This window comes from Fusarium odoratissimum (assembly GCF_000260195.1).
Source record: "Fusarium odoratissimum NRRL 54006 unplaced genomic scaffold supercont1.16, whole genome shotgun sequence".
In the NCBI taxonomy this organism is placed as follows: Eukaryota; Fungi; Ascomycota; class Sordariomycetes; order Hypocreales; family Nectriaceae; genus Fusarium; species Fusarium odoratissimum.
Window position 1 is genome coordinate 513,716 of NW_022158702.1, and position 15,853 is coordinate 529,568.

General features: G+C 45.7%; 5 protein-coding genes across 5 annotated transcripts; 4 read left to right on the top strand and 1 right to left on the bottom strand.

Annotated features, from left to right (window-relative positions):
• Positions 1-478: 478 nt before the first annotated feature.
• Positions 479-2,301, top strand: FOIG_09770 (GTP-binding protein YchF). The gene is made up of 9 exons (XM_031210056.1): positions 479-754; positions 814-974; positions 1,033-1,094; positions 1,148-1,183; positions 1,234-1,340; positions 1,395-1,758; positions 1,809-2,014; positions 2,070-2,106; positions 2,166-2,301. Exons 1-9 carry the CDS (start codon positions 542-544, stop codon positions 2,183-2,185), a joined length of 1,206 nt encoding a protein of 401 aa, XP_031060307.1. The 5' UTR covers positions 479-541; the 3' UTR covers positions 2,186-2,301.
• Positions 2,302-6,545: 4,244 nt separating this feature from the next.
• FOIG_09771 (uncharacterized protein) lies at positions 6,546-7,656 on the top strand (the record flags this gene model as incomplete). The annotated part of the gene is made up of 3 exons (XM_031210057.1): positions 6,546-7,187; positions 7,241-7,351; positions 7,555-7,656. The coding sequence occupies 3 exons, from the start codon at positions 6,546-6,548 to the stop codon at positions 7,654-7,656; spliced, it is 855 nt and encodes a 284-aa protein (XP_031060308.1).
• A 2,447-nt stretch (positions 7,657-10,103) lies between these two features.
• FOIG_09772 (uncharacterized protein) lies at positions 10,104-11,300 on the top strand. Its single transcript, XM_031210058.1, has one exon. It carries the CDS (start codon positions 10,172-10,174, stop codon positions 11,084-11,086), a length of 915 nt encoding a protein of 304 aa, XP_031060309.1. The 5' UTR covers positions 10,104-10,171; the 3' UTR covers positions 11,087-11,300.
• Positions 11,301-12,636: 1,336 nt separating this feature from the next.
• On the top strand, positions 12,637-13,826 carry FOIG_09773 (uncharacterized protein; the record flags this gene model as incomplete). Its single annotated transcript, XM_031210059.1, has 2 exons — positions 12,637-12,665; positions 12,737-13,826. The coding sequence occupies 2 exons, from the start codon at positions 12,637-12,639 to the stop codon at positions 13,824-13,826; spliced, it is 1,119 nt and encodes a 372-aa protein (XP_031060310.1).
• FOIG_09774 (uncharacterized protein) lies at positions 13,815-15,582 on the bottom strand. Its single transcript, XM_031210060.1, has 2 exons — positions 14,382-15,582; positions 13,815-14,328 (listed from the first exon to the last, which is right to left on the bottom strand). Exons 1-2 carry the CDS (start codon positions 15,539-15,541, stop codon positions 13,866-13,868), a joined length of 1,623 nt encoding a protein of 540 aa, XP_031060311.1. The 5' UTR covers positions 15,542-15,582; the 3' UTR covers positions 13,815-13,865.
• Between the last annotated feature and the right edge of the window lie 271 nt (positions 15,583-15,853).

A 15,853-nucleotide genomic window follows, 5' to 3' on the forward strand; every position in this document is an offset into this window, starting at 1 on the left:
CCTAAAGCTTTTCATCTCTTAGGATAGAGATCCTAAGTTCAGTACCTAAAGGTGGCTTGGTCGTGGCCGGAGATAATACTGTGGCCGTGCTAACAACGTTTCAACGTGGGCTTGCTTCCTAACCGAAGCTGAGTTAGGCTTAGTCCTGTCTGTTAACGGTATCTCCACCCCTCCACTAAATCTTCAGGGTCCTTCACGTGATACCCCTCACGAATACCTTCTTCCCTCGCAGGGCGATATGAAACCCGGTATAGACCAGACTGGGACCTCTCTGTAGATATCGCAACTAACATACTGTATTTGCTATTAAATAAACTAACTGGGTATCAATACTCAGCGTTTTCTCGTATTTTCTTGAGGTTACAGCGTATCAACGTGGCTTTTTATTAACGGGCCAGAACACTCTACACCCATGTCTTTAAAGTGGGCTATCAGGCCACTTCTGAAAAGTCTTCCTCACAATCCCATCCCTTGAACTCTCCAAGCAAAAACACCAACAAAAACATCTCATCTACAATCTTTGGAACTATCGACGAAAACCATGCCTCCTAAGAAAGCCGAGCCCGTTATCGACAATGTCGTCGCCTTTGGCAGAGTTCGCAAGAATTTGAAGATGGGATGCGTCGGTCTTCCTAACGTTGGAAAGTCGAGCTTGTTCAACCTCTTGACGGAGCAGAGCGCTGCGGCGGAGAATTATCCGTTTTGTACTATTGAGCCTAATGAGGCGAGATGTGCTGTTCCTGATGCGCGATATGTAAGTTGAGATGCTGCGAAGTAACGGTGAGCGGGAGGCTGATATTGGTTGGAACTTAGGACTTTCTTTGTGACCTCTGGAAGCCTCCTTCTATGTACCCTGCTTATCTTCAGGTCACCGACATTGCTGGTCTGATCAAGGGTGCTTCTCAGGGAGAAGGTCTTGGAAATGCCTTCTTGTCACACATTCAAGCTGTTGACGGCATGTTCCATATTGTCAGGTACGCTTTGGGACGAACAGAGCCGTGGGGGACCAGGCTGACTTGGCTCGATTAACAGAGCTTTCGATAACGATCAGGTCTTGCACGTCGATGACTCGATTGACCCTGTTCGAGACTTGGGTTAGTTCAGCACAACATGACGAGGTAACTGAACTGACTAATGATTCATATAGACACCATTCAAAGCGAGCTCTGCAAAAAAGATCTCGGTATGTACTTTCTCTTCGGCAACGAAATAAAAACTAACACCGATCTTAAGACATTCTCGCGAAGCAAATCGTCGCCGAGGAGCTGATCGTCAAGAAAGCTGGTGGCAAGTACAAGATGCTGCCTCTTTTCACTGAGACAACAACGAAGATCAAAGAAGTCAGTGAAGAGCAATGCCAATTGGGAAATGGAAGGAAGACTGACACGAAATAGATGCTGGAAAAGGACCAACCAGTTCGAGATGGAAGCTGGACACCTGCTGAGATCGCCCTCATCAACGAGAAGATCCAACTCATCACCACCAAGCCAGTCATTTATCTCGTCAACTTGACAATGAAGGACTACCTTCGACAGAAGTGCAAGTACCTTCCTGGTATTGCCAAGTGGGTTACTGAGCATGGTGGTACTCCCCGTGATATCATTCCCTTTTCGATTGAGTTCGAAGAGAAGCTGCACAGCTTGAAGGATGACCCTGACGCTCAGGCTGAGTTCCTCAAGGACATCAAGGTCAAGTCAAAGTTGGATAAAATTATCACCGAAGGCTTCACAAAGCTCGGATTACAATACTACTTCACAGGTATGTTCAAATCTTCCGACAGGGTACAGTCAATGCTGACTTGCATGTAGCTGGTGAGAAGGAGATCCGATGCTGGACTATTCCCAGGGGCTGCTTGGCACCGCAAGCCGCTGGCGCTATCCACAGTGACTTCGAGAGAGGCTTTATCAAGGCTGAGGTTGTCGCCTATCAAGACTTCCATGATCTTTGCGAAGGACAAAAGTCTATGGGTCCCATCAAAGCCGCTGGCAAGTACCGTCAAGAAGGAAAATCATATGTAAGTGCACGCAACTCGACTCACACCACATAAAGCTCACTCTTGTTCTCTGCAGGTTGTTCAAGATGGAGATATCATCCACTTCCAATTCAGTAAGCAATACTCCCTATGATGCCTTGGTCTTCTGTTGTATGCTGACTGCCTTTATTAGACGTTTCGAATAAGAAATAAGTCTATTATAACTGCGGAAAAGATTCATGAAGTTACAAGTTAAAAAGAATTCAGGTTTCTATAATAACTTATAGACTAGACACTCAAAGAATACACAGAGTGCGTTTAATTTCCGATAGGCTCCTTCGAGTTTCTGTTTTATATATCTTCGCTGAAAATTGCAACATTAGACTCCAACATCACTGGAAGAAGAGTCTAGCATCACTGACATAACGACAGATGCTAGTGAGTAATACTAACACCAGTCACTGACAGGTGAATTGTATATCGCCACATTGTATCCCAGTATTAATATTTCTATATCCCAGAATCAACATTAAATCCATAGACATGGGCGAAACAGTGAACGTGGTCGAGCACTATGAACAATCTTAGGGTTCTGGTAGATTAGCTGCCACATATAGGCATAAATAACTAGCCATTACTTAAACTATTATAAAGAAATAATAATTTTAACTTTCGAATTCCTAGAGTATAATATAAGTTATATTAAACATTTTAGGCCCACAAATTATCAAGTTCTATCCATACTGTTTAACTCCTTGGGCCATAGTAATCTCCTGGTATGTCCCTGGCGGATAGCCGTCCCTGGCTAAACTGCATCAATTAGAGCCTGAGTGTTCTGGCTAGGAACTGCATCGAACGCAACATTATTCTTTCTTATTCAAGTTCTAGCAGTTTAAATCTTTTCACCTGTCCATGGTTTGTCAATAACAAGGACGTCCTTCTTCGGGCGTTTCGACGATAGCATCTGGAAAGCATCGAAAGTCTGTCCGGACGACGATCGACTTCTACTTTGCGTCATGACCACTAGCATCTCATTTGCAACGCCATCAACAGCATCGTGCAAGAAGTCAGAACAGTCTGGGCGTTGGTGTAACTTGACAATTCACTATTGAGCACAAACAAAGCTTGATACATTCTTTCAAAATTAATTTACCTCGATATCCTCCGGCTCTACCTGAACTGCATAACTCTCTTTATTAGGTTTTCTCTTAAAGGTGAAAAAAGTGTTATTATCTGCACTGTTGATAAACATCGTGTTTCTTGCCTGGTCAAACTGTTCGACATACTGGGGTCTTCCCAGGAACCAGGGTATTAGCTCCACAAACAAGCACCCCAGTGTCCAAATATCAAAGTCTCTTGATACAGTCCCGCCTTCGATATCGCACTCAGTAGGGCGGTATCCCGGAGCTGGTGGCACCTTTTGGTTGAGAATGTTAGAGCGACTCTTCGCTGTTAAAAGTCGATAAGCTAAAGTCAGAGATGACCAGAACTATTTCATCTTTACTCCCTGATCTCTCAAAACAGATAATCTTATTGAAATTGATGTCCTGGTGTCTGCCGTAGTCACTGCTTGCTCCTTGTCCTGGATGCTTTGGGTTGTGGATGGATTAGAGTGTACCAATCAGCCTTACCAGTTAATTAGATATCCAGAATGTTGCCTCTTTGTGTTTGGGGGATTCAATATTTTCCAATTACTCGCTGAGATTATAAATCGCGCTTGGGAAAATGAAACTCCGTTCTTCTGCGCAGCGAAATGCACACAGGAGGGTCACTAGGTGGGGATGCGTGAGTCTGTTGAAACGCTCGAGCATCTTCCACACCTCATGGAATTTCGACTCATTGCCATAGCCCGTGTTGTGAAGGTTCTTGATTGCAAACTTTATACGATAAAGGTTGATGTTGTGTTTGATCTGCCAGCTTCAATTGGCTGGAAAATGGTAATCTCAGGTTCGTTACTTACACTTGTCAATAGCTGTTGATATGAGTGATGGCGTTTCGAGAGATCGACAATACGGTTTGCAAGTGCCTTTATATGGGTAGCTGGCGTTCCTTTAAAGGATTGTCCACTGTTAAGATAAAATATGGTCTATTGATTCTCTATTGAGATGAATCAAAATATTCTTCCCTCTGAGGTCTTACGGCCTTTGAAGCACGCACACCATGGGTAAATTAGGTCCTGTTGGAGGATAGACCGCGTTGTTCTCAATCCTGATGGGCAGTTGTTGGTCGTTAAATCCTGTCTTTGCAAAATGCCGAACATTACCGCAGCATTCCTGTCATACGAGCAGTGCGAAAACCTTATCCCTTCGCCGAGAGCTCAATATAAGACTATGGCGTCACTGGCAGAAGAGTCTAGCATCACTGGCAGAAGGGTCCAGTATCACTGGCAGAAGGGTTCAGCGACGGCCAAGGTATTTACATCAAGGTCCAGTGCAGCCTTCTGTTTCAAATTTCGATCAGAATAACCTCCGTCATTACAAACAGCTGACCTTTTCCGTTACAATCACAAATTACTACCCTCCTACTATAATGGCAATTGAAATTGCCCGTGCGACCTCAACAGAGCAAAACGCCCTAGAGACGTTTTTAACCACCATCTTCGCTGAACGAAGTGTAACGGTAGAGGTACGATACTCCCAACTTATGTTCAAGAGGTACAAGGGTATTGATTACATATATAGTGGAATCGGGGGAAATTTCATTGTAAGCTTCCAAGACGCCTTACCGAGGTCAGTGAACCCTAAGCTGGTTGTGATTCTTATCTGACACGAAAAGGATGAAAAGAATAGAATGGAGGAAGCCGTGACGATGGATAGCCTATGATGGTTTGGCCACAACTATGAGTATTTGACGACTAATACTTTAGCTCAACTTCTACTTGAGCAGTTACACGCTGCAGATTTCAAATTCTTTACCCTGGGGACTTCTCTGGCTGTATTCATAGTATTTAGTAAGGGGTTGCAACCGACCTCTGCAAGCCAGACTGTGTTGTGAATCCTGACAGGCAGCTGTTGCCTGTCCAATCTTGCCTTTGTAAAATGGCTGATATCACCGCAGCGCACTTATGAATAGACGCACTTACCAACGTGCGTAGAAGTTTAATTCCAGGATATCCTAAAGCAACTTACCATAATTGCTTATACTTCCCAGACTAAGTATTCTCTTATAGCATTTACTCACATGTCCATCGCTGGTATATGTATTTTGCCATTGGCACCTTTACTAAGCAAGTCCGGTCTTCGGCGCTGTGCACAATCAACCCGCTCCGAGCAGATAGGATAGGCATAAGTGATCCAGTACCTAACAACACTTATAAATAGTTTACTAATAGTCATAGTCTAGGCAGTAGTCGAATATTCTTGGCCCTTTTGTAGATTCTTATAGCCTTCTGGAGACGATTTCTCTTCGAAGATACTTCTCAGGATGTTAATTCTACGAGCACAGAGTGAGCCGCACATCCATTTCTAATATTGCTCTTATGTGGAAAATGACCTGTTACACACTATTCGCCTAATCACTTATGCGACGCTTTTCAACGGCCTGTCACACGTTGCACTGTTGATCAACATAGTGATGTCTCAACACAGCCATGAACAAGGGTTTGTCTCCCCTAGGACAAGAAAGTCTAAAATCCGAATGGAATTCCAAACACAGCCCCATCAGGAAAGATAATAAGCGGCAATTTCCTCCGTCAAAGACTTGTTTGCTAGGCCACCTCACGTCTTTTGATAAAAACATCATCTTGATTTTGCAACCTCGGAAAGATATGAACCGGGCAAATGACAATGCGACATGCTGCGAAAATGAAACTAGCAGAGTATTTAACTATCATGAGAGACCAACCAGCGTGGTACGAGTGTTTTCAGACACAAGGGTTTGCATTCCGTAAGGGAATCAGATGCAGCTTACTAACAGTATTCCAGAAGCCTTTGGTATGGACAATGAGTAATGGTAGTGATTGGAATAAATGGTTCGATAAGGTTGGTGTTACTATTTACGTCTTAAGTTTACTGAGACTAACTTATTTCCTTAGCAGCATCCAAAGCTTGATGGATCAGACGCTGGCCTTGTTCTGATGTATGCTCATCTCTCAACTATGACACCATGAAACTGATGATTTTATTAGTCTAGCAAGGAAAAGCGGCGAGCCCAAGATCGATCCGGTGGAGGGTATCGAGGCAAATGATTGGATCAAGGCTATCAAGAGAGCAACCTCTCTCAATAGCCACGCATTCAAAACCCCGCGTCACAGAACTTCAGGCATCCTCGATGTCAGGGAATTGCCATTCTCAGAGCAGTCCTTCAAGGATATCGCAATGAAGTTCTATATACACGACTCGATCAATCGGGTTGTAAGCCAAGCAGAGGTTTCACAGTTCTCGGCAGTCAAGCTCGACATGGGCAGGCAAAATGGTACTTGCCTACCCGCACAAGGTTCGTTTCTGTCGATTACTGGATATAAATCACTTCTCATGCTGTTAAAGTATACAACGCCCGCACTTCGAATGCTTGGCAAGGTGATCTCGCGGTATCATCGACATATTTCCCGCATTGTAACCTAACATTTGCAGTTATGCTTGGTTGCACGTTGCCAGTCGAAGCAGAGATATTGACACGGCTTGGAACAGCCACTTACGAGATTTACCATCCACTGCTGGTTCCCAGCATGCTTATCGAAATTGAGAGAAAGCGCCACCTGCCAATAGTGAACAACACTCTTGACGAGCTCGAAGGGCGGATCCTGGAGCTGGACGAGGATCCCGAGTTCCTGCAACATATAACGGAGACAGAAAAGGTTTCTCGCAAAAAAGCAAGGAGATTAGCCTGGTTAGACATGCAGTATCTCCGAAATCAACTTCTGAGCTGGAGTACCTGCTTGGAAGTCTTTTACGAGCATGTGGATTACCTCAACCGAACAATATTTCGCGACACGAGTCCGTCGAACATTGACACAGACTGGTATGACTCAATCGACGAGATCTCTCTAGTACATGGTCAGCAGAACCAGGAGGTCGGCCATCATGCGGACGTTGTTTCTACGGAGCTTCAGGTTTACAAGTATCAGGAGGTATCATCAGTTCGACTAATGAAGACTTATATGAGACGGACGGGCGTTAAAATGCGATGGAGACTACGAGAAATTATGAAGGAATATAACGAGAAGATCCGAGAGTGCACTACGGGCTACGAAGGAATGATCATGACGACACAATGGGTAAATTATCCCCTTTTTCACTCTGCTCCAAAAGCTTTGCTCATAGTGTCAAGGCTCAAGGAGAAACAAATGTGGAGATAGCATTGGCGACAAGTCAGGACTCACGTCATATGCGATCCATCGCACTAGTCACCATGATATTCCTCCCTGGAACATTCTTTGCAGTAAGTTATGGCTCAAAGCACTTGATAACAGACTGACATATAGTGTAGAGTATCTTAATGGGATTTTTTGAGTGGAAAGCCGACGATGGCTCTATATCTGTATCTCAATCCTTCTGAATCTACGTGGTCCTAGCTGCAGGCTTTACAGCCTTCACAGTTGGAGTATGGTGGTATATCGGAGTCTATCGCTACAAGAGACATAGGAACCTCTCCTCAGGACTTGGAACAAGTCAGTTCTTGAGTCTGAGACCATTCAAGCCTTTGCTAGGTTGGATCGTGAAGTCTACAATGGCAAGGGTGAGTAAAATGTCACCTCCTCCATGATTTCAAAACTTAAGTTCAGGTATGTACGTTACCGACATTCATTATATCGCATCGCCTAAAGAATTCCGTTTCGTTGCGCTTTGTCTTCACTCCTGATATAAGCGTCTTCTCAGGCATATTACACTAGCTTTTATCGAGAGGAAAAAATACAGTACATTGAGATTGAATTAACCATTATCTTGTCTTTAAGTAGATATGAAGCACTAAGTTCTGTGTAGAGGTTATAAGGCCACAGGTCTCGACTAAAAATGAGATGTGACCGAGCTGTAACCCTTGCATGTGAAACAGAATCTATCTATAGACTATAAAGCCGTAGTCTCCCGTTATCATAATGGGCTTGATGTCCTGAATGGACTTGTAAAGAGCATGTCCGACTCCAATAGTTATTTCATCGCATCTTGAGCGACAAGACAGGGTGCGGGTTGTACAATGGACTGAATTACCCGCATTGAGCAGTTGGGCCTGGAAGGGCTCTTGACTTTCCAAGGAGCGGGCGTGGGTTCGAGTGATGTTTATAAGATTCTATTCGAAAAGACGATAATAGAATGAAGCTCGTAAAAGGTCTTCGGTACTCAGATCTCATCTGAAGCTGGCGAGGCGTCACTCCAAGATGCTCCAAAAAAGGGGCAGATGCTGGCGAGCCTTCATACATTTGACAATAGTCTGTGCTGAAAAAGACGCCTCTTAGTACAGGCACTAGTATCATGATCACAAACAAATAGAATATGCCTAGGCTAGGCACTCTTAGTGTTGCACTCTTTGCGCTTCAGAGATACAAGGCAAATGCTGTGACAGGCCTATGTGGCGAAGCAGACATTAGCGACGCTATTAGGGAACCACAAAGGCAAGCAGTTCGCATCGACGTACATTCCATATCCTGTCACAGTTGATTTGTTCTGCTAGATTACAAAAATGCCTTAGCCAAAAATGTGTAACATACAACCTGGCCCCGCAGGCCAATACTCCCAGCTTTACCACCATCTTAGGCGCTCGTATCACATCATCATTGAGGGCGGTAGTACGTGTTAGTCAAACGATGGCCCCCTAGAGATGAAACTCTTTGGGTGGCGAGGGTTACACGAATGAGAGCCCCTCACCGGAATCAGCTCAGAGGTCGATTGAACCAGCTGGTCTAGCGACATCAACGCGCCAGTGGTGTTTGTTGACAGGGTCCTTCTGGTAGATGTTCACCTCAAAGAACTTGTTGTGGTTGCGGCACTTGTAGTTCTTATAGCTGAAAGGACTGACTAGCCACATGCGACTATCATCATCATGCAGATTCTGAGGCCTAGCCAGAGGGTTTGGCTAGTCGGTCAAACTACATTAATCCGCCACGTCTGATTGTCGGCAGTCGTTTAAAGTGTAATTGACTACATAAAATTCTTTTAATGTGCGAATACTTGGACATCCCTCTTCCTTCTTCACGGTTGACCCTGGTGGTGCTTCCGCAGTCACTCATTGCAACAACTTCCTTCACCACCTGTCGACAGTCTTTTGTAACCTCTAAGCCGTTGCATTCTTTCTTCATCTGTTATCTCTCTTCAGCAGGTTAGAACACCATCAAGTCCCTATCCCAGGTAGGGGTCTTTTATTTCTAGTCAAGACCAGTCAGGGCCACCGGAACTAGAGAGGTCATTTCTCCAACACTATCACGAACATCGAGCTCCCCAGTTTATTGACCCTAGCTAGACTCAATCCGGAAATGTTGGGCCTTTGCCTCCCTATGATTGGGGGTGTTCAAGTACTACTACTCAGCCTGCTGGACAGAGCGCACAAGTTGAGGAGGATTCACGGCTAGAACATGGTATTGAGAGTCGCTACTCTCCAGAAGATGACAACAGTCAGGGTGGCGTACCTACTACAGGCGCTCACAAATGTCCCGAGTGTCCAGCTGTTTTTGCTACCAAAAAGCCGTATACGTGAGTTCTCAGTCCCAGCTACCTTGGAGAGTATCGAGACTAACAAATGCAAACAGTGCTCATCTCAAGACCCACACAAGACCATACAAATGCACCAAGACTGGGTGCAACGCAAGCTTTGCACTGAGGAAGGATCGTACCCGTCATGACAACGAACAGCATGGCTCCATTCGATGGTATTGTAGCTTCCCGGGATGTACGTATCAAATGTCGTGCGATGGCACGGCACGGAGAGCAAACGTTGAAAGGCATGTAAGGACATGGCATAAGCAGCAGGATCTAACATCGTATTGTGAGCGTAGGACGTAGGTAGCTTGTACGCCACTAATAACTCTTGCTGTTGCCCAACTATGCTTCCACCGAGACGGTCTGTTGGTAACTTGAATTCGTGTTGTAAGAACAGGATGATGATTACCCGTATAGGAAGGAGCTTGAGATCTGGGATAACGAATGAGTCACAGGTAAGATCGTTGGTCGCTTATAAATAGTGTAAGCTTGTACCGCTTGACGTTGCGAAGGTCGAATCCCTTGAATAATCATCTACCCAAAACTTGCGTCAAAAATTTGTTGTTAGCAGATGCTCATCGATATGACAGCCCCGACACACTCTCAAGCGACATGGCAGGCCTTGCCATTGTCAATCGCTCCCTCAATAGCGTCTCACTCCCTGTCAACGCCAGAGTCCCTGCAAATTGAGATTGATCAAACAACTCACCGGCTTGAGCTCCTCAACTTCTTTCATATTCCTGCTTCTTCTAATATTCTCGAGATTGGATGCGGCCAGGGAACATGCACTGTTGTCTTGGGACATGTCATTGGGGAAGATGGCCACGTTGACGCCATCGACCCCGCACCTCTTGATTACGGTGCACCATACACCCTCGGCCAAGCACAAGAGCATATCACCAAAGGCCCTTTACGCGGTAGTGTAAAGTTTTGGCAGACCCAGCTCGAAGACTTTCTAAAAGAGACGGGGGACAAGAAATGGGATTATGCGGTCTTTGTGCACTGCTTATGGTATCTCGATGCACCTGAAACCCTCGCACGCATGCTCAAAGCGTTGAAGGGAAGGGTGAACAGAATCTGCATCGCTGAGTACGCCATGAAGGCATCCGAGCCAGCGGCCATCCCTCACGTTCTTGCTGCTTTGACGCGAGCTACACTTGAGGCCCAAAGGCCGGACAGCGAAGCGAACATTCGATGTCTGCTAAGCCCAATTGACATCAAGAATATCGTAGGAGATTCAGGCTGGAAAGTTGAACGAGAGACGGAAATTGTGCCGCATGAGGGACTGCAAGATGGTGGCTGGGAAGTTGGGGATGTGAAAAGCAAGAGTTTCCTTGATGATATTGAGCAATATGTTGCGGACAGTAAGATGAAGGTTGTGCTTAGGAGTGGGAGAGAGGCGGTTGTAAGAGCTGTTGAAGGACTCGATGGTAAAAAGGTGCGGACCATGGATGTCTGGGCGGCAACGTTGGTAGAAACAGATTAAGAAATCTTGCCGTTTACTGTAACCAGCTATGGGAAGGATAGAAAGACCAAATGATGAGCTGGCCGATTGATATAAAGAGAAGGTCTTATAGACATTTAAGTAGACTATGAAACGGCCTGAACCTAAGAGCCAAGGCGCTTATGCGTTACGTTCTCTTGTTCCTAGGGCGCCATGTTCTAACTAGGACCTAGCAACACTGGCGCGAAATTTGTTGCCTTCTCTTTTAGCTCGTCGAGATAGGCGATAAGTAGGTACCAAAAGTCTAGCACTTTTGAAAGTGGCGCCAGAGAATTCGATAGGATAAGACAAAAACCGTTGAAGAATATAAGATAAGCTAACATCTCGTAGACAAGAGGTGCTTTGACCCTTTACCCTTTACTCTTTTTTCCAATTCACAGTGCTTCCCCGCCAGCCATAACTGATTTGTATCATCATACGAGTGTACTGACCATGTCTTTTCCTCGAGGACAATCTTGTTTACGGAAACTCGACGAGAACTTGAAAGGATGAAATCCACATTGGCGTCCAGCAAAAGATTGGCAAGCTCGACTGACTCCTATTGGTATATCGTCACAGATCATTTCTCTTTATTGCTAGGCCTAGGCTGGAAGAACATATCCATATTGAAGGCTGAAATGCAGCCTGTCGCATTAGTTATGGTTCTAGACCAATTACGAATGCCGACGTGGATTGTCAAGGATGTCTGCAGTTGTCTAGCGCCTAATTGTTGGTCCTGCAAGTGAGATATGATTTTTTCAGCATTTTTCCAGACCGATTTCATTTTTGCGTTTGGTTTTGTTTTTCCATCTTTGCCCTCTCTGTAAATCCACCCTTTAATTCTCACTTCAACCCACTGCAGAGCACTTCCAACGATATTATCTTAGACTTTATCAGAATCTTGATTGTTGTCGACAGCTTGAGCCGACGTGAGTGGGTGAGAATGGGGTTAAATGCATACACAGTCTTTTCATTCGTATCTGCGATCTTCTTCAGCCTGTCTAGCCAAGCTACCGCCGCAGGCCTTTTAGAAGATGGAGATGACTTCAGCAATAATCTTGTCTCGGATTTGGCACCGTAAGTCGACCCTAGAACCTCTTTTACTAACCAAGGGGAGCTAACTTCCGAAAGCCTCTTGGCATTATTTTATCTTCACCAGAAGCTAAGAGGTCTATACGACCATGCCAGCCAGAACCTTGGGGAAATTCGTTACGACCTTGGGGTACTTTCTTCGCTCGCTACAAGGACCATTTATAAGAGAGCTCAACGCCCTGGGGATATTTTTGATAGAAGTGAACCCCACCATGTGATGGAAACCATCTTTATCGACCACCCCACAATCAGTGGAGAAGAACTAGAACTGAAATATGGATATACAATTCCCTCAAGGCCACTGCGCACTTACATGAAATGCACAGCCAAATCGGTCAAAGCAGTCAGAGAGATCAAACTATACCCGTTGCGTATCTTGAATGATCTTTACTCATCCATCTTTATGCCCCTGGAAACGTTTTCACACCTACTCAAGAATTTAGTAGACCTGAATTCTAGAAATGTCGACTATAGAACTCCGCTACACTATGTTTGCATACTTGCCTTATCAGGTATATCTTTTGAGAACAGGCGGTACTATGTAATCAGAGACGAGCACAGAGTAAACGCTCTCCTACTTAACAAGCCTGATGTCAATGCTCAGGATCTTCAGGGCAATACACCCTTGCACTTCGTAGTGGCACCTGGCCGCGTGGAGTTGGTCAGACCTGTTATCGATCAAGGATGCAATGTTAGAATCGCCAACTTGGAGGGCCGAACATCTCTTCACCTGGCTGCAATGCTATACAAGACAATACCTCCAATAATACTGCCCTGGCTACTTGAGGCCCACGCAAAAATTAATGTTCAGGACCAAGCTGAACAGACACCACTACACCTGGCAACCGTGGCCAAGCAGACTGAGGCAATCAAGGTGTTAGGAAAGCATGGGGCAAGGCAAGATATTTTAGATAACGATGGCAAGACTGTTCTAATGACTGCTTTTCCGCTCAACTTATTCCAAGACTTTGAGGATATCTTTCAGGGCAGTGCTCTATCAGCTTCACTCTTCAAGTCTATCGAGGCTGGTGCGGTTGAGAGTATTGGTCGACTCATGGAGAAAATGGATCGAGACTCATGGCCACCCATGGATGAATCTGGTTATACCCCGTTTTACGTTGCTGCCAAATCTGGCAAACCAGCAGGGATTGCTAGAGTGATCCAAAAAGCAAACGAACCTGGTTTCGATCCCCAGAGCATCCTTGTGCCAAAGGCTGTGCCAACGGCGCTTTCTATTGCCGCTAACGGCGGCCTTGATATCGTAAAAGCCATTATGGAAAACGTGAGACCAGAAACCCGGCAAAAGTTACTGAAACAGGCGGACCATGTCGGAAAACCCGCGCTGTTCTGGTGGCTCCACAAGCAAGCAGTCTTTTCACACCTCGTTGACTTGGGAGCCGATATGAGGACAACAGGGCGCGATGGTAATAATCTGCTACACGTAGCAGCTGAGTTTTCGTACAAAGTGAAATTTGTCACAGAGAAGATCGAAACGATTCTTGGGTTGTTAGTACTCAAGGACATGCTTGGCGAAACGAACAAGGACGGGAGAACACCAAGAGAGGTGGCAGAACGCGGGCGGAATCCAAAAAAGGTGGAGTTTTTAGACGCAGTGATGAGAAGACTTGATATGTTGGATTCAAGAGAGTGAAAGCTCCAGACACTAGCTATAATAACAGTTCGTCTTTTCTTACGAGGACTGCTGCAAACCAACACCCTGCAACTTGAAGCCCTCCACAAAGCTCACTGGGGGTGTATATGCCCTTCTTCCGTGTGTCACATACGCAATGGCAGCAATGATAATAACACCAGCCCATATCAAAGGCGCCCAATTCGCTGAAGCTGTGTCAACAGGTAGGGTCAGTGGAAAACAGCAGAGAATGACAATGAACAAGCTGTAAAGCACAGAAAACGCATTAATGGCCAGTCCAAAGCGACCCAGACTCCAGCGAGCCGAAGGAAGCCGCTCGCCTCGGATACGCTTAAGTAGTACGCAACCAATACTAAGAAGGTAAGTACTCATGATTCCGAGTGTAGATAGTGAAACGAGAACGGTGAAGGCAACGTCGGAGCCGATCTGGATGAGACTGAGGAGGGCGGCGCCAATGGACATTAGGTAGACTGCGTTGAACGGCATGTGCCATTTCTTGTCCCTATAGGTGCAGTTAGTACATGACTTGAATGATCAATAAATGAAACTACTCACATGTGTCCAATCCACTGAGAACCTGGGAGACCCTTATCTCTCGCAAACGCCCATGTCTCACGAGCACAGGTCGCAAGAGTCGTGATGTTGCCAAGGTAGACCAAAAGCCACAAGATGACATTGAAGAACAAGTTCAGAGCTTGAGATCCAGTGCGATCGAAGAGGGCGATAAATGGCCAGTCTGCCTCAATGATGGAATCAAGAGGACCAATGCAGAAGAGCATGGTGATGAGCATGATGAAGCCGAAGAAGATGTTTCCGACATATGACCACCAAATAGCACGTGGCACAACGATTGAGGCATTCTTGACCTCTTCTGATAGATGGACAATACTGTCCGAACCGAAACAACACCAGAGAACGTAGATCTGAGATGATATATAGGCAAAGCCCATGTTATCCCACCCGCTCTGGTCAGTAAACTGCAAAAATACGTCGTGCGCATCATTCTTGTCGCAAAGAACCCAAAGAGGTATCATGACCGCGAAAAATCCCAGAAGATGGCCAATCAAACTCGCTGTCTCGAGCTGAGGGAAGAAAGCAGTACCCCAGGTGTTGAAGGCGATGGTAACAATGATAACAGCCCACATGATCAACGCAATCTGCCACGTTGTAAATGCAAAATCAGGCTTCGTAACGTTGATACAAGCCTGCACCTGAAAAGCGATAGTGTAGCAACTACTCGCAAAACTAGCCAGCCAACCCAGCGTCGTCATCCAGCCTGAAGCATACGAGAGAACCTTCTGATACTTTGGCGGTGAAAACTCGCTAACCCAATGATACTGCCCACCCGAAGTAGGCGCCATAGAAGCCATCTCCGCCAAACTCGCAACAACGGCAGAGTACGCAATAGTCGTGGTAACAAAACACCAGAAAACACCAGCATATCCACCGTTCGTGAAACCCGGCGCAAGGGAAATCAGCACAAATTCCCACGTCGCCATGTAAATAGCTACAAAACCAATTGACGACCACAGCGAAAACGTTCGTTTGAACTGCTGTTTCTTGCCCAGGCGCTGCATGTCCAGGTGGTCTTGGTGATCGTTGTGAAAGCCATCTTGGTCGAGTTCTGTTTCTTCGGGGAGGAGTTTGTTCGCTTCTTTCAAGGGACCGACGGCAGCGGAGGGGTCTGTCGATGATTTGGATGAATCGTCGGCCATTTTTACGACTGGAAAAGGGCAGTGAGGATGAGGAGAAATTTAGAAATTAGGTGGCGAGGGCTATTTATTAGGTCGTACAGGGGAAGAGATTGAGCTTTATCCTTATCGAAGCCACCGATTGAAGCTCCGCTCCGTGAGAAAGGAGTACATTCATGCGTTAGGAGCTTGCAGGAGTTGTCACTAGTTCTCTAACTGGCTGACTGTAGCCTTGCGTATATGTGACCAACCAATTTCGTCCCGGAGGCGGCCCGAGGGTCTAGATCCATTAAAATGCGTTACACTAAGATCAAACAAACGTAGATCGTCCGAAAC